The sequence below is a fragment of the Vigna umbellata genome, chromosome 1 (assembly GCF_029865625.1).
Source record: "Vigna umbellata cultivar VRB3 chromosome 1, Vumbellata_1.0, whole genome shotgun sequence".
Taxonomy (NCBI): Eukaryota; Viridiplantae; Streptophyta; class Magnoliopsida; order Fabales; family Fabaceae; genus Vigna; species Vigna umbellata.
The window spans coordinates 102233511-102259675 of record NC_142165.1 but is presented as its reverse complement, the minus strand read 5'-3'; the positions used below and the strand labels follow the sequence as shown (position 1 = coordinate 102259675).

At 32.9% G+C, this 26165-nt stretch overlaps 3 protein-coding genes across 3 annotated transcripts; 1 reads left to right on the top strand and 2 right to left on the bottom strand.

Moving 5' to 3' along the window:
* Positions 1 to 7872: 7872 nt before the first annotated feature.
* UBP23 (ubiquitin-specific protease 23) lies at positions 7873 to 14418 on the bottom strand. Its single transcript, XM_047313091.2, has 10 exons — positions 14001 to 14418; positions 13694 to 13808; positions 13360 to 13470; positions 12966 to 13138; positions 11848 to 12174; positions 11478 to 11603; positions 10615 to 11232; positions 9692 to 10340; positions 8833 to 8926; positions 7873 to 8399 (listed from the first exon to the last, which is right to left on the bottom strand). The coding sequence occupies exons 1-10, from the start codon at positions 14271 to 14273 to the stop codon at positions 8240 to 8242; spliced, it is 2646 nt and encodes an 881-aa protein (XP_047169047.1). The 5' UTR covers positions 14274 to 14418; the 3' UTR covers positions 7873 to 8239.
* Positions 14419 to 17712: 3294 nt separating this feature from the next.
* Positions 17713 to 19971, top strand: LOC124837659 (BTB/POZ domain with WD40/YVTN repeat-like protein). Its single transcript, XM_047313085.2, has one exon. It carries the CDS (start codon positions 18436 to 18438, stop codon positions 19768 to 19770), a length of 1335 nt encoding a protein of 444 aa, XP_047169041.1. The 5' UTR covers positions 17713 to 18435; the 3' UTR covers positions 19771 to 19971.
* Positions 19972 to 20593: 622 nt separating this feature from the next.
* Positions 20594 to 26165, bottom strand: FAD6 (fatty acid desaturase 6). The gene is made up of 10 exons (XM_047313086.2): positions 26019 to 26165; positions 25876 to 25930; positions 25302 to 25543; positions 24882 to 25025; positions 24612 to 24763; positions 23578 to 23700; positions 23226 to 23403; positions 21863 to 21981; positions 21490 to 21604; positions 20594 to 21169 (listed from the first exon to the last, which is right to left on the bottom strand). Exons 1-10 carry the CDS (start codon positions 26055 to 26057, stop codon positions 21008 to 21010), a joined length of 1329 nt encoding a protein of 442 aa, XP_047169042.1. The 5' UTR covers positions 26058 to 26165; the 3' UTR covers positions 20594 to 21007.

Here is a 26165-nt window from a genome sequence, read left to right as displayed (position 1 = left end):
CTTACTATATGTACTGCACAGATAATAATTCTAGGTTTAATAGCCAATTTAGTCTTCACTTTGGTTGAAAAATCTCAATTTAGTCTCTCGTTATAAAAGTGTTTTGAATTAGTCCTAACTTTTAAAATAGTGGGTCAGATTGGTCCTTTCTGTTAAATATAAGTTAACAAAATTAATGGATGATGATGTGACACAACTTAAAGCTAACGAGGGACCAATCTAACACATCAGCTTTAAGCTGTGTCACATCATCATCGATTAATTTCGTTAACTTATATTTAACGAAAGGGACGAATCTGACCCACTATTTTAAAAGTTAGGACTAATGTAAAACACTTTTATAACGAGGGACTAAATTGAGATTTTTCAACCATGGGAACTAAATTGGCTATTAAACCATAATTCTAACATACAGTCTTACAAAAATATTTTAAAAACATTGAATATACTTATATGAATATAACTAGACACATGTAGACATAGAATTGTGAATTTGGCACTTGCGCAAGGACTTGCCGCAAACCTACAACCTTATTGTTAGAGTAAAAGAAGAAGAGAACGAGGCCCAAAAAACCTTTCATAGGCCAAATATCAACTAAAACTCTCACATAACTATCAATTTACTAGTCATTTTTAAAAGTAAAAAAAATTGTATTTCAGAATAAAAATGAAAAAAAAAAACTTTAATATCTTTATATATATATATATAAAATATTCGAGAGATTCTCCCTGCACCTCACTGCCTTCGTCATGCACCTCCAAAATATATTTTAATTCCAAAGTATACCCCTCAACACAGTTAACAAGAATATTTTAAATTTTTAAAAGGCTGACTAATTTTGAAACTTGAACTCTGCCGCATTTCACCCTCAAACCCTACACTCCTTAAATCACTCCTCCCTCCTCTGCCCTACCTCCTCTCCCATTGTTCTCTCCAGTCTCCTCTGCCCCTCTTTTCTCCTCCCTCTTGTGCCAAGTTGTTTGCGTTTCTCTTCCGTGCTTGATTTCTCACAAATCTCATGTGCTTTCTGGCGTCCAGGTTAGTATCTTGATAAAATGTAGATATTTGCTGTCATACAAATGCACGTGCTTTTTGAGTTCGTTGGGTGTTGTGTTGGTCGCTGGAGAGCAGCTGCTTAAACGCCAGTGGTCGCATACTTCCGCAGTTGGAAGTGCGGAAAGTAGGGAAACCGCGTATCGATATGCGGAGGGTTTCCCAGGCGGCTCACGCTAACCGGACATCCATTTGCGTTGCTGCATTTCGAATAGCGTTTAGGTTTGATTTCTAGGTTTTTTAATTTTTTTTATTAGGTTAGTATATATTTATTTTATTAGGTTAATTTTTTATTAGGTTAGTATATATTTATTTTATTAGGTTTATTTTTTATTAGGCTAGTATAATAAATTTAATTTTTTTTGTTAGTTGATAAATAAAATGTTTTCTTAATATATTTTTATTTATTTTATTTGTTTGTTAAATTTTGTTGAATTTGTTATTTTTTAACATATTATTATTTTCGTAATATATTATTTATTATGTATTTAATTTTATTTAATTTTTTATGAAATTGAAATAATTATTAAATTTTTTATTGAATTAAATAATAATTATCATCTGTAAATTTTTGTTAAATATTATTTTGGATTTATTTGTAATTATTTAATCATTATATATGTATTTTTTTGAAATTCGTAGCATAACATATAAGAAACGCATTTCAAAGTGCGATAAAAACATATAAGTGCGGTTAGGATTAATTAAGTTTTGACTTTTTGTTAAATGAAGGGTAAAGAAGTAAAATTGGGGTGCAGGATAAAGGTAGTGAGGTGTAGGAAGAATCACTCAAAATATTCACTCAATCCTAAACCCTTGCTCACCTCTCTCATTCCTCCTTTCTCTTTCATCTCTCTCCCTCCAACCTTTTCTCTGTTAGTCCCAATTGAAAAAATCAGAAACACTTGTCGTTAAACAATTTGCCTTTGTAAAGAGTTGAGTCATTGACATATTCATCTTCGGACAAATGTTCATTCAAGATCTCTTCAATTTTACTATTTTCACTAACCTCTCTAATTTCATCATATGCATATGAATCATCATTTCTAAAAAAAAACCCTCCAGGCCAATTACCAATTCCTTGGGATGTCATTATGCTTGTGAAAATTAGATAAAATTATATACGACAAAAACTATAAAATAAAAACTCATTATAAAATCATTTTTTGTAAGAAATTGTTTAACGAATATTTCTGATTTTTTCGAGGTCAATTACCAATTCCTTTATGCTTGAGAAAATTGGATAAAATTATATAAGACAAAAATTATAAAATGAAAACTCGTTATAAAATCATTTTTTGTAAGATTATTTACCGGCAAGTGTTTCTGATTTTTTTAATTGGGGCTATAGTATGAATGACAGATAAAAGGTTGAAGTGAGAGAGATAAAAGAAAAAAGGTTGAGAGAATGACAAAGGTAAGTAAGAGTTTGGGTTTTGTTTTTTGAGAATGAAAATTATTAAAATACCCTTAACCTCAAAACTTATAATTCATGATATATAAAGGTATTTTTGTTTACTAAAACCCAATACACATTATTAGAATGTACCAACTGAAAAAGTACGTACGTTATCAAACCGTGTATATATATATATATATATATGTATATATATATGTATATATATATATATATATATATATATGTATATATATATATATATTATACCTTTAATATAGTAAAGGCTTTAAAGTTTATATTTTAGATTTTGTTACGGGTGTAATGTAATATTTACTTAAAATGTTTTTTAATTATTAAATCATGGGATAAATTTTGTTGACTAAAGTTTCATGTAGAGAGTAAAAGTCAAATCTTCACCTATTTAAACCTGAAATTAATTTACCATTTTTATTATGAGGGAACACAAAAGAAAATAGATGACAACGAGAAATATGTTGGAAAGTGATTTGATTTAGAATGATGTGATGTGATAACGAAAAAGAAAACTCGAAAAGTGATTTTACATTCTGATAGAATGATGATACTTTTACAGTAACAAGAAGAAAAGAGGGTCGTTTTTGTAATTTGACTAGCAGTGGCCCACAGTCCCAAGTTTCTCTGACAGCCCACTCATTAGAATTTTAATTGGACACTTTAGAAGAACCACCCCACTTCTTTTTTCTTTATAAATCCATATATCTCCTCATTTTTTAATTTTATCATTTTAATTATAACTTTTTAAATTAAAAACATTTATAATAAAAAACTATTGGTTACTTTTATAACCATGATAATTACTTTTTTAATTCATTACAAAAATTATTTACTATTTTATTATTTAGTAATTGTCTATTTAATTTTAAATAGTTACTTATAATAAAAAATATATTTACACAATAATATCTATGATATTTTTTATTTCAATAACAAAATTTATTTTATCTATAATTATATATTTTTTGTTTTTTAATTTTATTCTTTTAATTACTACTTTTAAAATATAAATAATTTATACATATTTAAAAATACGTACATACAAACTCGATAATGTTTATATTTATGCTAGGAATAATAACAAATGGAAATATTACAAAGAAAAATTAAATTAATCTTGAAGATTTGTTTTTTTCACAGGCTCGGAGCATAGGTTTCAAAATGAGTTTTCATAAACTTTTTATTATAATAGATTGACAATTAAAATTTTAAATATTGAAATGTTATTTTTGAATAGTTTAAATATATAATTTATTTGTCGTTAAATTATTTAAATGTATTTTTAATATTTAATTATTATTTCTGTAATAATATTTGATGAAATAATTAGATTATATAATCATGTGTGGATGTAATTAATTTATTGTGATAAATATATAAAATATATTAGAAAATAAAACATTATTAAATGAGTCAATTCACTTTTAGAAATTATATAATCTTTAAATTAAAAAAGTTAATTAAATCAAATTGATTGATTTCAATCTCACTAATATTATGGTATTTGGATGAATGGTACTATGTGTATTAGAGAATACAGTTTTGTGAATGAGTGAAATTTTTTTATCTTATCACAAAGCTCAGATTTACATAGGTTTAAGAGGAAATGTCGAAATACTCTTAAAATCTAATCAATTCTAACCCGTGGCTAAGAGAATGGAGGTGTATCCTATTCCACACCCATACATATTTGGTACCAAAATCCCATATATTCAGTTCCAGTTGCGGGTTATCTTCTATATTTTTTTGTTACCATCATGAATAATAATAATAATAATAATAATAATAATAATAATAATAATAATAATAATAATAATAATAATAATAATAATAATAATAATAACAATAATAATAATAATAATCCTAAAAAACTATATTGTTTCAATTATTTTATTTAAAAAATAATTTTAATTTTGTTTTTACAGTTAAATACATTATTAATAATTATCATTTGATATTACTTTTATCACTAAAAACAATTTGATAATTTTCAATTTATATCAATTAAATTATTATTTTATCAGTCAAATTTTATACTAATTTTTAAAAACTTTACTTATCAGTTCACTCTCCCTCTCGCTTCCAAATTTATTAAAAAATAACAGTTAATTCACTCTTAAATATCCCAAGTCCATCTATTTTTTCCTTCAAATCCATTTACTCTTTCTTTTTCAAATCTACGCGAGCAGAGTCTAAATTCGACCTAAATGAAACTTATTTATTTTTCAAAGACATTATTAGAAAAAGAAAAAAAAAGTAATTAGTTTAGAGAGAGTGAGTGGAGAGGATGATGAGAGTGATGATAATGATTTGCATTGATTAAGAGTGAAGAGAGAAAGTTAGTTTGAATAATGGTAGCATCCCACTAATATTTTAATTTATTCCTTAATCATGTCACCATACTTATATTTCAAACCACGTCAAATAAACAATCTTCCTGTTACACAGGGACCACTTCATCTATTCATATTAACTTCCATCATAAACAATTAATATTACTATCAACTAATCCAGATCTTTAAATTTCACCATCATTTTCAACAAATATGAATCTTAGTAATAATTTAGCTCTTCGTAGGATAATTTTTATATTTATTAATAATAAAGATAAAAAAAAAGAGAGTTATGAAATAATAACAGAGGAGAATATTCCATGAATGGTCAAAGTTTGTGTTTGGTAAAATGAGAAATGATGCATGAGAGAGAAGGAGTGTGTAAGAAGGTTGAAATACTTGAGAGCACTCACACGCTCTTCTCAAACACTCTTCTCAAACACCATACCAACACATTACTCACTTCATCATTAAAGATACAACAACAACTTATTATTTCATCCCACACAAAATCTCTTCTTTTTAATTTCACCATTCACATATTTATACTATCAGCAGCAGTTGACAATCTGTAATTAAAACAAAACAAATAAAAATATAAACAAAAATAATAAATGGCAGTTATGGCAAACTCTGTTGTCACACTCTTTCCAATAGGAGACTCAGATTTTTCAGAAAAATCAATGAGGTCAGAAGTTTCTTACATCTACATCTTTTCATAAAACTTTTTTATTTTTCACTTTCTAATATATATAATTTTAAATTTTAAAATAGTTTTCAAATTCTAAAACATTTTTTTATTTTAATTATTATAAATGGTAATGACACATGCACTGTTTATCCATTGTTTATTTTGTCTAAAGAAAGATGTCTCAATACTAATAAGATACGTGTCTAAAAATATTCACGAATTTTTTATACTTATAGTGTCCATAAATATTAACATATATATATATATATATATATATATATATATATATATATATATATATATGTTTATATTGATTTAAAAAATAAAAACAAGTCTTTAAAATATAAAGTTAAATTTAAAATACAATAAAAAAAACTGCACACTAAAATCTTAAAAAAAATTAAATGAACTGCATCAAAATATAAATTTATAAAAAATTAAAATAACTTCTACTTCATAATTTTAAATAAGAAAATAGAAATATATAAAGTTATATTCTAAGTAATTATTTAATTATTAATTTTTATACTTTATTTTAATTATTTAAATTTTTAAAGATAATACTCAAACAAAATCTCTTGATAACTATTTGAGAATATAGATATTATACCATGATACTCCATTCTTCTTCCTCCAATCATCAGAAAAGTACCATCACAGCAATTCTCCACAATCACAGCCACACACCTTATATCTAATAAGGGTGTTACTTCCTCCACCACCACATTTTCTCCCTCCACCTTCCCAATTCTATTACGTATTTTTTGAATTACAAAACTAACCTTTTATAATTACAAAAATAACCTTTTTACTTTTTAATCATAATTATTTATTTTAACTCTAAAATCTATCTTTCTACCCCTTCTCACCCACCTCCCAACCTTCTCAGATTCTCACCTAAACTTCACCACATCCGTTTCTCATCTTCCATTTTTCCTCCATAGGCCTGATATGCCTCTCCTCAAAAATACATTATTAAAATACATCAAAATATATTCAAAAATAATATATCAAAAAATATAAATTATATTATTTAAATATCTTCAAAATTAATATAAAAAAACTGTAAAATATAAACCGTATAATCTTTAAACGGATGTCAACATCCGTTTAAGGGGAAAACGGATGTCGACATCCGTTTAAGGAAAAACGGATGTCGACATCCGTTTAAGGGAAAACGGATGTCGACATCCGTTTTCCCTTAAACGGATGTTGACATCCATCGACGGATGCTCACATCCGTTTAACGATTACGGTTTATATTTTAGGGTTTTATTACGCACCTTCACGCCTCTGAAACTCTCACGCCTCTGAACTAGCACCTTGAAGCACCACCCCACTCACAGCTGAAGATGAATTGTTTTCCTCACTTTCAATCTTACTAAACACAAAGTCCACCACACTCTCACGTCACAATTCTATAAAAGAGAAGAAGAAGTGGAACATGAGAGACAACCAATGATAGTGGAACGTAAGAGTGAACCTGAGAAAAATAATAAAAAGAAAGAGGGAAGAATGATAAAGAAAATAATAAAGAGAAAGAGGGAAGAATGATAAAGAGAATGAATGTTCACGTGAGATTTTAAATAATATTAACCCTAAAATTTTAATAAGGGTAAAATAGGAATGAAAAAATAAAAAAAAGGGTAAAAGGGGAATGGGGTGGTGGAGGAAGCAAGTTGTGGTGGTGGAGGGAGTAACACCCATCTAATAAAATCAATTTTCTCATACCTTATAAAGATTAAAACATAAATTTGCAAGTTTTAGTTTATATTGTTTTAAAACAGATTTATTAAATGTGTTTTATTCAAACATTATCGCAGAGAATTTGATACCAGATTTTTTTCATTTCCAAAAAAACAGGTGTTATGGAGGAAATAGCAAATTCGGAGAGTTTTTGTTTGATTAGTCAAAAATATTTCTGGCAATGTTCTGTAATTTCTTGAAATATTTTTTTTAATTAATTGTTACATTAATATAGTATTTGTTTTAGTAAAAAATATATTTTAGCCAAGGAAAGCTATATCTCTACATTTATCAAGAGTATCAGAATAGCTTTTTAAGTAAAACTTTTTGTTTTAAACAAGGAAAGTTACATTTGTACATTCCTTAAGAAAATAATTGTGATTTTGTCAAAACCTTTCCAAATAAACTCTAATATTGTATTTTTGGAATAAAAATCACTCTTATGTTTAGAAAATCATAATTAGAATAACCATGATCCAACCCATTATCTCAATTAAAATTTAATTTACGAAACGATAAACAATTTATTCTACATAATCCAAACGACGGTCTTGCATTTATGAATTACAACATAATTTATCAAACAAATTTTCCTATAAATTAATCGTACATGTCATTCTAGTAACTAATCCAAACTTAAACCAAAAGCAAAATACAAGATGAGTACACGATACACACTTAGTAACAAATTTGTCATACAGAATATGTTGACAAAATTTAAATCCATGAACAAAATTTCAGAGCTACGGCTTGCAGCTACTACAACAGAAATGCAATCTGAAAATGAGAAAAGTTCCACAGGTGCATAAAAACCCAACCCCTCTGCGGCTGTCACAAAGACAAATGATACAATCCAGCTAAAAAATTTGTACCGGGGAAAAGAATAAGGGAGGTTAGGTGCTCTTTCCATTTTACTTTCAGCGTTTGACAAAATTGCTACAAAAGATGCCCGCAAAACAATACCAGGCAGATAGTGTAGGACGTCATATCCTAAATGGAGGGTTCCCTGAACAAGGTTGGTCCAACTTTGCCCTTTTGCACTTTGACTTCTCGATAGCAATTTCTTGAAAGAGATTTGGCCCACCAAAGCTATGTTTCAAGCCCCTTATCTTCTTCCTCTTCCCTTTATCATATTCTTCATCCCTGCAAATTTGTAAATATATGCAAAAGTTTTGTATCAAAATGGATCCAGTCATACATAGTAATAACAAATCCTAAGCCATCCCTCCCATCAAAACTCACGACATTTTTGTAGTGGTTAACAGCTCTACTGTTTCTTAAGGACGCTAACTACATGGATACCACATTTTATACACTTGTTGAACCCAATGTACAAATTACTATTAGCAAAAGGACTGAACATTATGTGCATCTCAACTATTCAAAAGCAATCATCACATCCTATTACGTAAAGGAAAATGCTTTTAAGCACAGATAGTGAAAAAGTACAGCCTTCGAAAAAAAAGTTGAGTTCCTAAACTAAAATGTTTTGCATCGCATGGAAAAAACAAACTAATAACAGTCCATATTACTACAAATAATGAACAATAAAGAAACGATGTATAGCTGAGCTCACCATTCATCCCCAACATATCCAATGCTGACAAACGTGTCGTTCTTTGAACCCAAGGGCTGTGATGAAGGCAATTCTATATCATCCCACCGTGCAACTGTTCCAAATAAAGAATAGGCATGTTATATACCAAGCATAAAGTGCCAGGCTTTCATAGGAGGAGGGGACAAGGGAGTAATTCAAGCATACAAAACCGTTAGATAAGAAATTGACTATTATTAATTGAAACAGGTAGTTTAATGAAGGATAAACATTATATATGTGGCATTGAGTATGTAGAACAATCTAGATCACATTCGAAGTACAGTACAAAACATTTGATTATACAAATGCATAAGATATTTGATTGGTTCAATTGAAGCGTTCAGCATCCATTATAACAAATCTTAACATTTATTACGTATGAAAATCCTCCTCAAAACTAAGCATTTTCATCCCACATTACCATATAATTAATACTATAACATAGGAACATGTGAGACTTGAAACAAGTGAGCAAGGTTGCCGTTCCTCAATGTGATTGAGATTTCATTGACATAAAAATTAAAAATACTTATACCCCTCTATAAATTCTCCTGACAAAAATAGGTACTTCAGGTCAAACAATCAAGGCACTAACAGAGCATGACAAAAAATCAACTTGTGCAGCATATTATATATGCTAAAATGTGCAAGCAGACAGATATATACTTCAACATAAAAAGGTATATCACAAATATACAAATCCAAAGACAACACATTAATAATTATGCAAGTCCATCTTACACAGTACTAGAATAAGAATAAAACCAAAGGACATGGAACAAATATTTTATGTATCTTGCCTGACAAAACTTAAAGGGAAAGATCAATTGAAGCTTACCAACTGTCTCCTCCAGACCTCGAGTAAGCATACTCATTAAACCATTATGCATTTGATCTCTTCTACTATCTTGTACATTAGCAGCCTGTCTAGCTTTAAGTTCACTTACTACTGAACCACTCCCAAGTTGTGACACTGATGCAAGCACAGTACAGTTCTGATCAATTCTCTTCTTAAATTCTCCTTCAGCACTATTTTCTGTCAGAGATTCATCATTAGATTTAACATGAACACCAGGTCTACAGCCAGCCTTTGTTGCTTTACTTTCCGAACAACTTGACATGCAAGGGAATTCATCAGTTTTTCTGTGTGTAGATGGTTTGGAATCATACGATGAGAAAGCAAACTTATCCAACTTGTCTTTTTTTGGACTCTTCTTACTCAAAGTGAGGCACTTACTTCTTTTGTGACTCTTCTTTCGTGGGCCCAAGTATCCCATGTAAAGAAAGATTGGACGAAAATGCATTCTAGAAACCTGATACTTGAGGAACTTCCTTTTCAATTTTTTTACAGGCTTTTTATCAAGACCCTCTGAATTCAATGATCTATTTACTGACTCATTCAGAACCAGTCCTTGAGAAACAACCCGATCTCCATTCACCATCCTACTTGCTTGCTCAGACACCAAACCAGTTGTTGAAGTTCCAAGCTAAAAGAATAAAAGTCAATACATGAATAAATCAGGCTTAGAGCAATAGGCACACATAATAGCACAAAAACCTGATGATTAACTTCAGGATGAAGTGGTGATTTTATAGGGGCAAATACCACTGCACATATTTGTGTTTGAATCTTGAGGTGCATCATCATTAACTTTATTAACAAGATTTTTTCTAAATGAAGACAGTTTCACTAATCTACAAAACTGAAATAGCAACAGTTCACAGCTGAAGTGAAATACTGGACAGTATGGAATTATTTACCTTCATAGACTGAGATTTTCCATCACTAGCAAGTTCATAAGTCTGTGGATTAGTGGAAGATGGTACTAATGAAGGAGAATCTGTAATGCCCTCTTTTGAAATTACATTCTCATTACATAAATTAATTTTTTCTCCAACTAGAGCAGATAAACTTTTCTGGTTACTATAGAGACTATAATCCTTTTCAGACTGGCCTAATGATGACAAACATCCATGTCCTGCTTTAGCCACGGCAAGTCCATCTGGTGAGTCCTGTGTCTGTGCCTTGGAAGGAGGTTCAGATTCATGTTTCTTACTTTGCATCAGGTTTTCTACTAATATGACACTACGATTCTGCAGAACATGACTATCGTTCATAGAAGAAGCCCCTAATGAGTCAACATTAGACATTTTCTTCTCAACTTCATTACAAAATTTATTTTCTGCAGGAACATTTGGATATTCCATCAATACATGGCTTGAAGTTGAAGATTCTTTATTTCCATTCACATTACTCTTAACATTTTCCTTCTTAGCAATGTCAACAGGCTTTCTTGGAACAATACTCTCCCTGTCGCGAACATAAAACAACATGTATGCTTGCTGATTTAAAACTTCCCGTTCACTGACATGACTTACCTGTTGTGACAGTGCAAATTGAGTTAAAACTATCAAAATAATTGACTTCAATAAATAAACAACAAAAAACACACTTGCGCCTTGCTTAAATAGTATTCCTACAAAGAAAAATGTCATTCATTGATACAATATTTAAGTTATGCAGAGATCGTGAACAAAGTAGGGGTCAGGTTGAGAGCATGGATCATGAACAGGGTCCAGGACAGTTTATAAAAAAAAAAAACTCTAAAGGACATTTTCAGTACCCGATTATCATCCAAAGTATACCACATGTTATTTGAAGTGCGAACATAACAGTAATAGTGTCCAGAATGAGTGCTGGAACCAGAATGAACCAGAACCCCATATAGAGAGTACTTCACATCTCCATCCTGCCAAATGTAAGAAAATTGAACACAAGAAACATGACATTAACACACAATAAATTACAAACACATGACAGTCAAACTGCATATCACTTATTTCAAAACAAGAAAGACAAAGAAATTCTACTATGTCCTTTTGAACATAATATACCTATAGAAAAAACAAAATTTCAGTTGCAGAAGTTCTTACTTTCTGCAAGTACAATAGAGGTAGATAATTTATAATAATTTAAATAATATATTTGCTTACATATGAGCCACTGACAAAAGGCTTCAAGTCCAGTGCACAGCTGAAATTAACCTTCTTTTTAATCTTTTGTCCAGGATCATGTGCATGGAACCGCTTTAAGTGAATAGTAAGCACATAAGGTGCCTTATGAATTGTTAGCTGTTTGCGAGCACTAACTTTCTGTTTGCATCGTTGGCAATAGTACTCTCTCTCCCCTCCATCCAACCATTCTGCAGCTGTGAAATTTGCCAGTGCTTTTTGCAATGAATCTGCCTTGAATATTTCAAGACTTAAATCTAGGAAAGGATCAAATTTGTTGGAGCAATAAGAACACTGGTGGCATTTCACCTGCAACAGGCAACCAAGGAATTTTTCAATCATTGTAATGAAGTAGTCATACAATCTTGTCAGGTTCACTTCTTTGCTGGATATTGCCTGAACACTTACTTCAACTACTCTAAGGGCAGCTTTATACTTCTTTTGCTTTAATTTTCAAACTTTTATACTGATGCAAATTGGAATTCTACAATAATTAGACAGCTTTGAACATTTTAATAACTATGTAAACATACATTTTCGAAAATATGAACTTTCATATGATCTAAAATTAATAAAATTGAGGCTAAAATATGTTTTGGACCTTGAATTATTATTATATTTTGTTTTTGGTTCTTAAATATCTTGTTTGGCCTTTAGTCCCTCTTGATTTCCGTTTTATGATTCACCCATTTATTTCATTCTAGCCCTTACAAAATATTATTTTGTTTTTTACCATGTTAGATATACATCATTTACTTTTAGTCCCTAGTAATATCTTTCTAGCTTACTAATTCAAAAGAAACAAAAGATTATAGATACTAAAACAAATAAATAAATAAATAGTATACAGATAATAAAATAAAATAACAACTATAGAAAAACAAAAAATGAATATGGTGATAAAAAGTCAAGCAAAAAAAAGGTAGGTACTAAATAAAAAACATGACCATATTCCGGGAACTGAAAATATATTTAAGCCTAAACATATATTAATTTTAGATGTTGAATTATATCAGTATCATGCCCTAAGATTTCTGTGCATCTTACTCAATTAATGATGACATTCCTCTGAAATTCACCAAGAAACAACAAACAAATACCTGACTCCTGAGACGACCACCAAAGATTTTATGGACAAAACTTTTCTCATAGGCACTTGGTGATTCACTTGGTACTCCAGAAGGAAGACAACATTTATGCATACACTCAAGTAAGTTCACCATATACTCATGAGCATCTTCCTGCCTTGCATTTCGGAAATTTCTTGATATACCTAGTTTCATGTCAGGAATTACAAGTTTGAAACTAATAAAAACTTATAAAAGACAGTAATATGCCTCATCTAGTAGAGTCCAGCCCATGAAATCTAGTTCTCTGTTCAAGAAATTGGATCCTCATAATCCTCTGTTCAAAAATTATTTAAGCAAGTCTGACTCTTATCAACTATCTAAAACTTCAACTCGTAAATCAAACGACAAACAGAAGGAAGGATACATCGTAAATTCCCAACCAGGTCCTCTGGGGATAATATCCTCCCAGTTGACTGCAGTGCCCGACTAACATGATTCTGTATTGCACACAAAGCACAAAATCCGGCAACGTGACCTACCATAATTGCAAAATATAATTAGAAACTTACTATGAAAAACATTTCCTTCATACACAAACATCACAGCCCACTGAGAGGTAAAACAAAAAAAAAACTGAAAAACTTAAATCTATTCAACTGTACTAATTTTACCGAAGTTGAATCCATCAAAACATAAGAAACAATCACTACAAAATATTTCCATAAAAATTAGTCAGATAAGTGGGCAAAGTTGCTCACACGAAGTTTTATGCTTCCCACTTTGCAAATATGCAGCCAAAGGCTCTGTATATGTCAAACACTGCAGTACTGAATTGAGAAAACAAGTGTTCCCCAGATTTCGCAATCCAGCTCCCTGAAAATTATAAATAGCATGTCAATACTAAAAAATTACAAAAACTATAACATGCAAAAGTCTTTCAAAACCCATAATGCAAAACTGTTATCTTCTTCATAGTTTAAAGGTTAGCTATAAGACAAAACAATCAAGAACAAAAATCTCCAATTATGCACAAAATTATAATCTCAAATTCTGTAAAGAACTCACTATTCTGCGAAAGGTAATCCCGATGCTGAGCTCCGGATCCAAGCCAACCTCTGAAAATTCCGTAACGTCGTGTTTCTTGGAGGTGGAACCGGATATTCCAGGTTCGGAGGAGGAGGAAGGGTTTAGGGTTTCGATGTGGAAATCGTGAGAGAAACCCTTAAATGGCTTCTTTACAGGAATGAAGACAATTTTTCTTGGTAAGGGAGTGATGCCACTGGTCGAAGGATCCATTTGATTCGGAGGTTGGATTTCCATCAATGAGACTTCAACCATTGGTGCAGTTGAGAAGCTTCTCTTTAGAAGAACAAAAACTGAAACCAAAAAGAAAAAACGAAGAAGCTGCACAGGGGTTTCGGCTTATGGAGACAAGAGTAATAGCTGAAGGTTGTGTCTACTAAACCCTACAACACTGTGGTGCCTTTTTTTATTCATATTTTAATTATTATTTTAAACTCTTTCTATATATATCCACAATTGTTGGTGGGTTGTGGGGTTTGGGCTTGGGCTTGGGCCCGAACAGAGTATGTGGTCGTGAAAATTGAGTAACTGGGCCACTCATATATATAGTTTGTTATTAATTTTGACTTTTTCTTATCTTTAATTACGGAATCTAAATCATTCTTGCAAAAAGTTATGAAGCGGATATTTTAATGAAATATGTGACTATTAAAATCAAAATTCATTGTCTTTATTACATTTGAATTTATTCCATACACAGAGAGTTTATTCAATGTGTTTAGAATAATTTATAATTAAATGTTACTCAAAAAGTTTTTACATTTGTATTTTATAATATTAGAGATTTTCTATAAAATGTTTTTTTCTTACATTATAACTAGAAAATAAATATTCAGCCAAATATAAAGCAAAAAAATGTAGTTGAAGTTGAAGTTAAAGCATGTGTAGATAAACATGTGCTATCATGTAAGAATATTAAATATATTACTATATAAATCTTTTTTACTATTTTACTTGTATTAATGGTGAGAATGGTATTATTTAACTCCAATATATAAATTGTGTTCTCATTTACTCGACATGAAATAAAAGTGATGGTTTAAAAAACTATTTTTTGTCCATTAACATTTTAGATGTTATATTCGTTTACTGAGTTATTGAATATAATTTTTAAAAAAATTGTTTCATTTTACATTTGAAGTTTTTTCTACACTGCATCAAGAATATTTAGACACATTAGGGAATGTTATTACTTGAAAAGGGCGATGAAGTTAGATTTTGTAATAAGATTAAATAAATCAGGTGAGTTTAATACTTTAGAACTATTTGTTTCATGTTATGATTTTATATATTTGTTATGTAATTCATTCAAATAAGGAAACCATGTTATATTAGTGGTGTTAATTTGGTGGTACAAAATTAAAGCATCTATTTCAAGTTACAATCTAAGTGGATATTATGATAAAAAAAAAGTTTAAGCATATTTCAAAACATGTTTTTATTAATTTTTCGCATTTTCATAACAAAATTCAAAATATAAATTAATTAGAATATAAACATTTCAACTTGTAAAAGAATAAAAGTTATAATAAACTAGTCAATAACACACTGCGTATGTGTGAGGACCTGGAAAATAGAGCAAAAAGGATACCTTAAGTTAATAAGATCACACTTTAAAAAAAAGGTCATTTCAAACATCCTGCACCATTAGTTTAAGCATTTCGTCTCTCTCTAAAACTCAGTTTTATATTTTCTCTGCCTTCTCTCTACAACCTCTCCTCCTTATCTCTTCAATCTCTTTTCACTGACCAGTAGATTTCCGATTAGGTGGTTCACAAACGTCTGCGACGTAGAGGGCTTTCAAACCATCCGATTAGTTTTGGGTTCTAAGCTGGTAAGTCCCTCCATGCAACCTCTTCTTTATTCTTGAATCTAGCTCATGCAATCTTTGTTGGTTGCATGTAACTAGAAGCGTACTTCTTCCTGTTTTTGTCAAACTCTAGCTCTAGGAGTTGTTCTTAATCACTAAGTGGTGGTGAGTAGGGTGTTCTCTAGGTTTCTCACAACTCGAGGTACCGTTAGGGCATTCCAGTGAGCTGTGTTGTTCAACTCCAGGTAAGGGGAGCTAGAATACTTTCTTATAAGTTGTTATATGTTAGGTGTATGGACTGATTTATGCATCATTGTGCTGTTTGAGTTGCGTTTTTAAGTTTTGAGTGTATGGAATGATATATGTTGAAATGTTCATTTGTGAATATGTGAACTAATGCTTGTGAACTGATTTAAACGTGTTGTGTGACTGCAACTGAGGATGTTAGATGGGTGAAATTTGAGGTAGCAGTTGTATGTTGAAAGTTAAGAGGATTAGTAGTGTTTTGAGTCACCTTGAGAGGAAGTGAGGTAGTGATTTTGGGAAGTAGGGGTTCTGGGCACCTTTGGGTTGTTGGGACATCTTAGGCAAGTCATTTGTGACTTGTTAGGATCATAAAACTGGACTAGAACATGTTAGAAGTGGTCAAATCGAAATCGGATCCTTAAGTTGTGGAAATTGATGTTTCAAAAGATAAAACTTGATCTTAATCACTTTAGATTAGTAATAGGGAGAGTTAGGGTCATCTAGGCAAGTTTAATTAAGCTTAATATACGAATTGGGGGTGTTAGAAGTTGATAAAAAGGCCTAGAATTGGTTAAGGGCGTGTGAGTTGCATGATTCTGCAGAAATTGCGTTCTGCAGATTATGTAGACTCGCTATGCGAGCTGTCTCATATAGCGAGACCCTATAGAGGGTGCTCACTGTCTGAGGCATTCGTTGTGCGAGCTGGTGAGTTGTGCGAATGACCAGAGGGTGCTGCTCTCTATCTGTGGATTCGCCTGGCGAATCCTATCGCTATGGACTGATGGTGGTGGCGAATCCTCTCTCTAACATTATTCCTAACTCAAACACTGATTTATTTTTTAAGTGGGCTAAAATCCAATAATTTATTAAATTAATTTATCCACTATATGCTAAAATACAATAATTTTTAAAAGTAATACACGCGAAATTTAAATTGAAGTTGGTATACTTTAATTCATGTTTGTTTCACAATAAGTTGGGAGTAGATTTATAAATATATATTTAGTCACTATAATTAATATACGGTAACTTAGGCAATTTTTTTTATATCTACTATTTTTTTTAAATTAAATGTACAGAGGAAATTTTGTATTCCTAATTTTTATTTAGTTTTACTACTTTTAATGTTAATATTTAAATGAGATTAACTTTAACTCAATAGATAAATTTAACCACCAACATAAATCTATATTAACAACTTTTTTTTTATTGAAAATGACTTGTCACAAATTACATAATAATGCACTCCATTGTGATAAATTTCACTCTTAATTCCAATCAATGTTTCAAGAACAGTTGCTATCTTTAATCAAGTGAGTGAGTGAGTCCATGATTGCCATTCAAATTCCAGTCAATTACAAAACCCTTTTTAGGGTTTGATTTTTATATTAGCGAAACCTGGCAGTAATTGTCACACCCAATGGTGCAATTTAGGTTAGAAAAACCAATTGGGACGAACTAAAGAGTGATAATGACGCGTTACCAATCAATAAATGTGGAATTGACCCAATTAGTTACAAAATTTGAAAGAGTAAACAGAAGAACATGATCATAAAAACCCAACCTTTACCATAGTTTACAAGATATAATAAATTTAGAAATTGGAGCTTTTAGAACAAGCAGGGAAGTTGACCTGGTGAGAAAAACGAGAAGCTTAAAATGTAGAACTTTTAAATATAATAACTAATATGAAAAACTAACAGAAGTAGACTTAATTATACTGAATAAAATGTTTATCAGAATGAATCAGGGAGTGTGAAGATAAATATCGTTAGTTTTTAAATGGGAAAGATACAGATAAGTTTCCCGCACCAAATGGAAGAACAAGGACGAAGGGACAAAAGGAGAAAAAGGAAAAAAAAAAGCAAGAAAACAGAGAGAGAGAGAGAGAAGAAAAACAGAGTGACTTAGTGGGAGAGATGAAAGTGAGTCAATTCTGTTTTGAATTTCATCCATATTGATTCCTCCACCAAATCCCACACGTAGTTTAAAAAAAAATTCTTTAAAAGCAGTCGTCTCTTACAACAACAATCCCCATGTCTAGTTTTCCCACAATTTCATCATTTTCCCGTTGCTTGATCTCTGTCCTCTGATCTCTCTGTCTGTCTCTCTCTCTCTCTCACACACACACACACACTTTGCTTCAATTCCAATCCTTGAACGGTGTCCATTCACTCACCTATCTTTAGTGAAAGCATTCCTAGCTATTCCCACCCATTCTCTGTTTTTCCCTGTTCATCCATCATCCAGTCCAATTCCATTCAATTCAAACCCGTAGAGCCCAGAGGCGTTGAACTGAACAATCAGCTCCCTCCCCACCTGGGTTTCTGGAAAAGTCACAATATTGGAAGGAATCTAGTGATGGGGGTTCAGAAAGACAGGATGAAATTCAACGTGGGTGGCAGGGTGATGGAAACAACCGCAACAACCCTGGCCAATGCAGGGCGCAATTCGATGTTCGGTGCAATGTTCGACGACAATTGGAACCTGATACTATCATCAAACAAGGAGAGCGAGAGATTCATCGATCGCAACCCGGATTGCTTCGAGATTCTCCTCGATCTGCTCCGAACCGGGGAACTCTACATCCCACCCCACATCCCGGAGAAGCTCCTCTACAGGGAGGCCCTCTACTATGGCGTCTTGGACCACGTACGCGCCGCCAAGTGGGGCCTATTCGACGGCAACAGGTTAAGGTTGTCGTGTTCTCTGCAGGGCCAGGCCCCGGGTGACGGAACGGCCATTCGGGCAGGTCCTGATGGTGGCTGTTGCGTTGCGCATGGCAGCATGGTTCATGTGTATGATTGGATGTTGGATGAACACCCTCCTCTTAACCTCGACTACCAGAGGGTTAATGATGTTGGGTGGGTTGACTCCGACAACATTGTCATCGGAGTGAGCGAACGCCTTGGGAGGGGTGATGGGGGGATGGGGCTGTTCAATTCTCACAACGGGGAGCTTAGGTATAAGTTTCAGGTTTGTCATGAGAATCAGCTGAAGAGTTACACTGCAGGAGCCTTGAGTTTTAGTTCAGATTACAAGATATTTTCTAGTTGTAAGGGGAGGAGTAATGAGTATGGGGTAGGGGTTTGGGACCAGGTTACTGGGAAGCAGATTGATTTTTTCTACGAGCCTTTGGGGTGGTCTCTTGGGGATGCTGATAAGCTTCAGTGGTTGGAAGGGAATAATTGTTTGTTGGTGGCTACGATGTTTCCTAGGAAGGACAACTGTTACATTAGCCTTTTGGATTTCAGGGAGAAGAAGATGGTGTGGTGTTGGTCTGATGTGGGGGCTACTTTTGCCGTGGATGAGAAACGGGTGAGGGATGCTATTGCCATGGAGGATAACAATTCCATCTGTGTGGTGAATGAGTTTGAGGATTTGGGGTTCATGGATTTCAGAAGTTCTGCTGCCACGAGCATTAGGTGGAGTTCCAGAAGTAGGCTGATGAAGGGGAAGATGCCGGAGGAACCGTGCTACCCCAAACTGGCACTGCATGGGGGTCAGCTTTTTTCCTCCATGAATGATTGCATTTCGGTGTTCTGTGGCCCTGAATGGGTTTTGACCTCTAGGCTCAGACGAAGCTATGGGGGTTCAATATGCGACTTTTCTATTGGAGGGGACAGGCTTTTTGCGCTTCATAGTGAGGAGAATGTGTTTGATATTTGGGAGACTCCAACACCACCACTTGTATGATTTAGTTCTAGTTTAATTTTTTTAGTTTACGGTTACTTTTACTTGGTTTGCTATAGCCAGATTGCTTCTGGTTTTCTAGATAGTGTTGAGTAGTTTATAACTTGTCATACATGTAGGTTTACCTATACTAAAGGTGTCATGGTATATGTGAATATCTGCAGAGAAAGATGATATATGGATTGCTGCTTTTTGTGATTCCGATTTCATACTTCCATTCAGATCTCTTCTAGATTCGAATTTCGAACCAGTCCCCTTATTCCGTCTCTTTTCTTTTTTAAAGGACATACCCTCTTCCTAACACTTTTTTGACCTTTTCCTTTCACAACAAACATTGCGGTTTCGATTTGGTAAAGTGAGTTCACTGACCTTAAAAAGGTGAAGGGAATCATGCTAACTGAAGTGCCATCCCCTTTGTGAGTTGTAAGTTGTAACCCCTGCACCTTACGGATTTGCTTTGAATAAGAATCGCTTCGGATAAAGCGTCACTGGTGGCGTGAGTGAGTGGCTTGCAGGTTCAGGTCACTTTCTCAACAAATTCTATACATAAAATACTCACATAAATCCCAAAGAAATCCCAAAGTTGTTAGCTACTACGACGTTAATGGAAGATAAACAACAAGACCCTTTAATTGTCGTTCTAAACATTAATTTAATCAAACTTATACATTATCTAGCAGGAAAAATAAAAAAGGCAAGATCGTTCCACACTTCCAGTTTATTTGCAAACAATTATGGTTAAATATGAAGTTTCCATTAGATGAAAAGACTCTGTATATTCTTTTTTTAGCGAGAAACTGTATGCATGAATTTCAGTAACATAATATAATACAACCAAAAGAGCAATAATGAATAACAAAATACTGTCATTACAGCAGTAACTCAGTAGGCTCAAACCACTGTGCGACGGTCCACGTGCTTTTTGATCCGTCAGACAACTTTATAGTATATTATTCTTCCCACGTGATAACAAGAACCCCAGTGTTCAGATTACCACAACGTCTGCTTTAACTTAATGAATGCTTCTCGGTGGCTTGGCGGATAATCCGCAACTTGGTAACATCATTACCCTATTACGTGTGAACTTCGAGAGCAACAAGCAATTTTCTTACTAAACCAGATATGAAAAAATAACCATTTTAAACAAGATCGAAAACGTGAAAAGAAAACCGATGGCATAGGAACCTAATTTGATAAATAAAAAATTACATGAGAAAAAAGGCAGGTTGGATGGACTAAACTAAGCATAATCAGGCATGCTTTCCTTCAAAAATGTAATTGGACGAGAATCTTCAGGGGCGAGTTCGTCGAAGGCAACATAATTTTGCTCTTTATCGTACACATGACACACTGTCATGATTGTCTTCATCAATCTCCAATTCCAACTAGCCTCATTCAGATACTGCCGATCCAACACAAAAACAAAATAGAAATAATTAGCAACGACGATATTTCCTTTGAGAAATTTTACACGTACGGGATTCGAGACAATTGTACTATTGGAATAAACAAAGCTTCCAAATCTTTTATTTGGACTACGTCTACAATAAGTTTCAGTGGCAAAGAGAATATTCTAACAAATTCATTTTCATTAAATAGGAAATAAAAAACCCATTACTGATATGATAACAATATGGTAGTATATTTTTAAAAAACAGTAGAAGAGTGGCCCTCGTTCCAATACAGGAACAAAGAAAATATATTGGCAATTTTCTATCTTACCTTTCCCCAATTTTCTTCGATGGACTTATGGGCTGCTCTTAAATTATAGCTTGGTATCCTCGGGGATATGTGGTGTGGAATATGGACATTAATATCATGACATAGGATCTCGATCCTGTTTAGAAAAAAATAAATAAATTCAATAAATAGCTTTTAGTTAATGCTAATGCTATCAAGTTCATTTTGCAAACCTGCATTTCAGACAAATTGACAAGATGAGTAAATTCTTAAAAATTATTCACGTAATCAAAGAACAATCATTTTCAGATAAAGCATTCGGCAGCAACTCATCAATTATGCAGTATATTCCACCTCCATTTACAGACCAGAAAAACGTACATTACTAAAGAAAGAAGCAAAAAGAATCCATTACCATTTAGGGTAATCACAATGAACAGTTCCATTAAGCTGTGCTTGTGCAGCATTCCACTCTTCTGTGTTTCTGAATGGAATATGCGGCGCAGTATGATGTACCATGGTAAACGTACTCATCTGTGATCGCCAGAAAAATAAATAGATAGTGTGAATGTTGTTGTAAGTATAACTTTGAACTCGAAAGAGACATGGCAAGAGTATTGATTATATCAACAAAATTCACCCACAATTAAATCGTCGTAAAAGGTTTCACTGAAGGGGGAAGTTGATTTTGTACTCTGGCTATTAATTAAATATTATCATTCAGTACCTTGAGTTGTATAATACCTTCGGTTTTTTGTGTTAGACCCTCGGTATCCAAAAGTGACATTGGACCTTAAACAAGTTCAGTTGAGCCAAGTAGAACTATCTAAGGGGCCAGAGTTCTCCTAGTTTCCCCTTTTTTTCTCATTCACAATACTTCAAAGTCAAATCTCTTTAACAGGAATCAAGCTCCATTTTACTTTGTCGAATAGGCATTAGTGGTGGGTTGTTCAATATTTTACTATACTGTATTCTCATCCGGGTTTATAATGAAAAAGTATCTTCATCACTGACGTGAATATTACAGACTTCTTTTCAAATTATTACTTTAATAAGATCTCTCAATATAAAAATAACAACCTGTATGTAAATTAACATTTCAATCGATTAAAGACGAGTCAGAGACTCCACATGCAAATTTTCATTTGTATAAAATAATTCCAGGTAGAATATAATAGAAAATATAAGTGTAGAGCCATGGTTATAAGCCCAGGACCTTAATGGACCCCCTCCCACGATGCCATCAATCCCTGGCTATAATATAAGTCTAAAACAATGACATTGGTCTCAGCTTTCTGGGAGCATACAAATACAACAAAGGATATTTTTTCCAGTCCCTAAACATAAGGTTACGAGTTGTTTTATATCCAAATTCAAGTTTAGGACTAACTACTAACCAACACCAGCAGAACAAGAATAAAAACCTTATCATACACAAGGGAGGCTGGCTAAATCAATTATATGATGTTATAGGACTCTATTATAAATTAATCTATCATGAGCGACTAATTTTTAAGATTCAACAAGTTTTACATTGGATGGCCAAGGTCTACAGCCTTCCTTCTTCAGGCTTCAGGCTGACAATAAGACCATAGGTGGAGGTTGGTTAACATAAATCAAAAAGTTTAACCCACTTCCCGATTATTAAAAATGGCTTCAACAATACCCTGCCTAAATATGCAGCAACTCATTACTACCAATCCAAACAAAAAGAAACAAAACATTGGAGCCAACAGTGTTGAGCAAAGAATGAATTTACAATATAGAAATGAAATTACCCAGAAGTGATAGCCCAACCATGGCATCAACCAGAATTTTATCCATCCCATGATTCCTGTCTTGTAAATGATTAATGGCCACCCAATTGCTATAAAGGAAAACACACACGCTAAACTTATCTTCACCCTGTTTACTTCACTTGGTCTGAACTTCTTCAAATCAAAGTGCCACATCAACCTGAGTTAGAATGCACCCCCATATCAAGATTTGATTTAAAATTAAAGGTAATTAAATACGAATTCAAGGCACTTTTAGCTAATGAAGCAGGACTTTAGGAACTGCACAAAGATATTTCAAGGCATAGTTGACCTTAAAGAATAAATCATAAATGATTTCATTATATGCTCATACCAGTGAGCTATAGACATCCAACATCGAAATGGACCATATCCATATATTATTGCTTTCCTCAAAAGGGGAGAAGATTCAAACTCGTCCTTCGCAACAGGCTGCCAAGCAGTATCTTCCAACAGCCTGTACCATTATAAATGGCTTACAGTTATATTAAAGTAATGAAACAGTGAAGCTACTGATTCTGCGTGAGACAGTTAAACTCAGAAATAAGCATACTGAATTATGTATTTATTACTGGAAACTTTCTAGTTTCAGGCCAGCATCACCATACAAGACAGACAATAGAGGGTTTTCCTTCAGCAAGGAGTTTCCTCCTTCGATATCTAGCAATTAGTGAAACTTTCCTACGAATATAACCACCCGAAGCCCCATACATCACACACACACTAACTATCAAAACATTCAACCCAAGACAGAATACCGCACAAAAATAAGAATTCAGATCCATAACTGCCTAAATAGTTGCCTGAAGACAAATTACAACACAAACACTAATAATTCTGGCCTACTGAGTCTCAGTTTAATTCTTATTCCTTCAGATATACACTTTCCAAGGTCTATCTGTCAGAGACAAAAGAGTTTCAATAATGCGTACGTGTGCATCATGTAAATAAACCAAGGTGCAGGATTTTTATTAATAACATATGTTACCATTGAGTCTCTTACAGTGCATTATGCATGTCATATATAGCCTGTATTTTATCCTTTCAGTATTGGTGCCATTTGACTTTGAGTAAATCTGGTGCACAGAGCGTGAATTTATACTGGAAAAAATAACTATAATGTACAACAGAATGATGCATTATCCCAATATCAGTTTTAAGCAGAACATATATTATTCTTTGACTAACCTACTCAAATATAAATTAACAAGGGTGGATTTGGGGACTAAAAAGCATGTTTTCCACCGCATATTATTAAATAAAAATATTAATCAGTCCCTCCGCAGTCCACATACAAGATGCACTTATAAAATAGAAAATACAAAAAAAATAAAAAAACAAAAATCGAAGAAAACACAAACTACTTACATGTTTGTTTTTGCATGATGTTTGTCATGCTTAAATCGCCATGGCTCATATGGATAAATCAGTGGCATAAAAGCCAGGGTCCCAACAATGTCTTCTATCAATTTGTTGGATGAAAATGATTTGTGAGCACAATCATGTCCTATAACAAAGAACTATATGACAAAAAAGGAAAGAGGATTACAAAACATAAGCAAAAACTTTGGCCAAGTTCTTAAGAGATATGGTTGAGTAGGATTTGAGATACCGGTAAGAAATAAAACTATAACTAACCCCAGTTATTGCAGTCCCAGTCCATGCCCAAGCGAGAGGAAGAAGATACCAGGGAGCTTTGGAAATCATGAAGATCCCCAATGCATAAGAAGTGATAGATATCAAAACAGATTTCCATGCTTTCACATCATCAATCTCAAAAACCTGCAAAAAATTGTAAGACAATTTATATTTCTCATAGTGCGCAGAAAATATCACGGCTGTTATTGATGTTTTATTATAAACTTACATGCAACAATGAACGCTATTTTAAGCGCATGAGCAAATATTTCACTGAAAAACATAAAGTTTTTAAGAGCTGACTCCATTTATTAGAATTAAACGCAAAAGTCCTGTTTAATGATGCTGCTATAAAGTATGACATCGATCTAAATAATAATAATAACAATAACAATAATAATAATAGTAAAAGTAAAGCACCTCTTTAGGAAGGGAACTGATGACATCCTTTAAAGTAACATCAGCTGGAAGCGGCTCTCCAATTTGCCTGAAACCGTAGTCTTCAGCTAGCTGTTTTCTATACTCCACATCTTCCACAGGAACAGGTTGTTGTACTGGAACTGCCACAGCACGTATGAAAGTAACCTTATTCCTAGTAACAAAACTCCTTTGACGCCTGAACCCTTTCCGGATAAGCCCATCACTGTTTAAACTAAATATTCCTGTGGTAGAAGAATGACAAGTAATTAGTTAAAATGCACCCATTCCACACACCAGTCATGCTAATGCCTATTAAAAGTTAAGCATAATGGCATCTTACAGGCTCCAGCCCAACTCATCAAAGGATAACTCTCGAATTTCATGACTAAGTGACACTGATCATTGATACCACCAGGCAATGGTAGATATTCACCGGAGATAATCCTATTCGAGTGAAGTATTTGCGATGATGATTGTTCTTGATATCTTATGATCGAATTGGTCCATTTCCAATATCTTTAAATTGCGACATGGAACAGTAAATTGAATTACGGTAAGGGAAGAAGATGCATACCTGGAGAGTAGTGAGCAGTAATGTCTCTCCTGCGAAGTGGTTTCTGAAAAGAGCCCTGAAAAATGAAACCATATAAGAATAACATTTGCTTGAAAGTCGAAACACGCTCGAGAGAAAAAGGAAGAAGAACAGTAATGGAAAACCTTGAATAGGAGTAATGAATCAGCGAGAGTGCAGGCCATTGTGAGCACAGATTAATCTGAGCTCACAAAAGAGGATTTTGGGGCTTCGAAAGAGATAAAGCTTTTGCTGTTCTATTTTATATGTTAAAGTGTGTGAGAGCGTGGGAC

What these genes read in the sequence shown, in the direction of transcription:
- FAD6 (XM_047313086.2), bottom strand. Translation starts at nt 26,057, where the DNA reads ATGGCCTGCACTCTCGCTGATTCATTACTCCTATTCAAG. An exon ending in CTGGGACTGCAATAACTGGG is followed by an intron (nt 24,764 to 24,881) that starts GTTAGTTATAGT and finishes TTTGTCATATAG; the next exon opens with TTCTTTGTTATAGGACATGA. An exon ending in CATCATGCAAAAACAAACAT is followed by an intron (nt 23,701 to 24,611) that starts GTAAGTAGTTTG and finishes ATAATGGTACAG; the next exon opens with GCTGTTGGAAGATACTGCTT.
- UBP23 (XM_047313091.2), bottom strand. Translation starts at nt 14,273, where the DNA reads ATGGTTGAAGTCTCATTGATGGAAATCCAACCTCCGAATCAAATGGAT. An exon ending in TGGGAAGCATAAAACTTCGT is followed by an intron (nt 13,471 to 13,693) that starts GTGAGCAACTTT and finishes CAATTATGGTAG; the next exon opens with GTCACGTTGCCGGATTTTGT. An exon ending in GGATATGTTGGGGATGAATG is followed by an intron (nt 8,400 to 8,832) that starts GTGAGCTCAGCT and finishes ACAAATTTGCAG; the next exon opens with GGATGAAGAATATGATAAAG.
- LOC124837659 (XM_047313085.2), top strand. Translation starts at nt 18,436, where the DNA reads ATGGGGGTTCAGAAAGACAGGATGAAATTCAACGTGGGTGGCAGGGTG.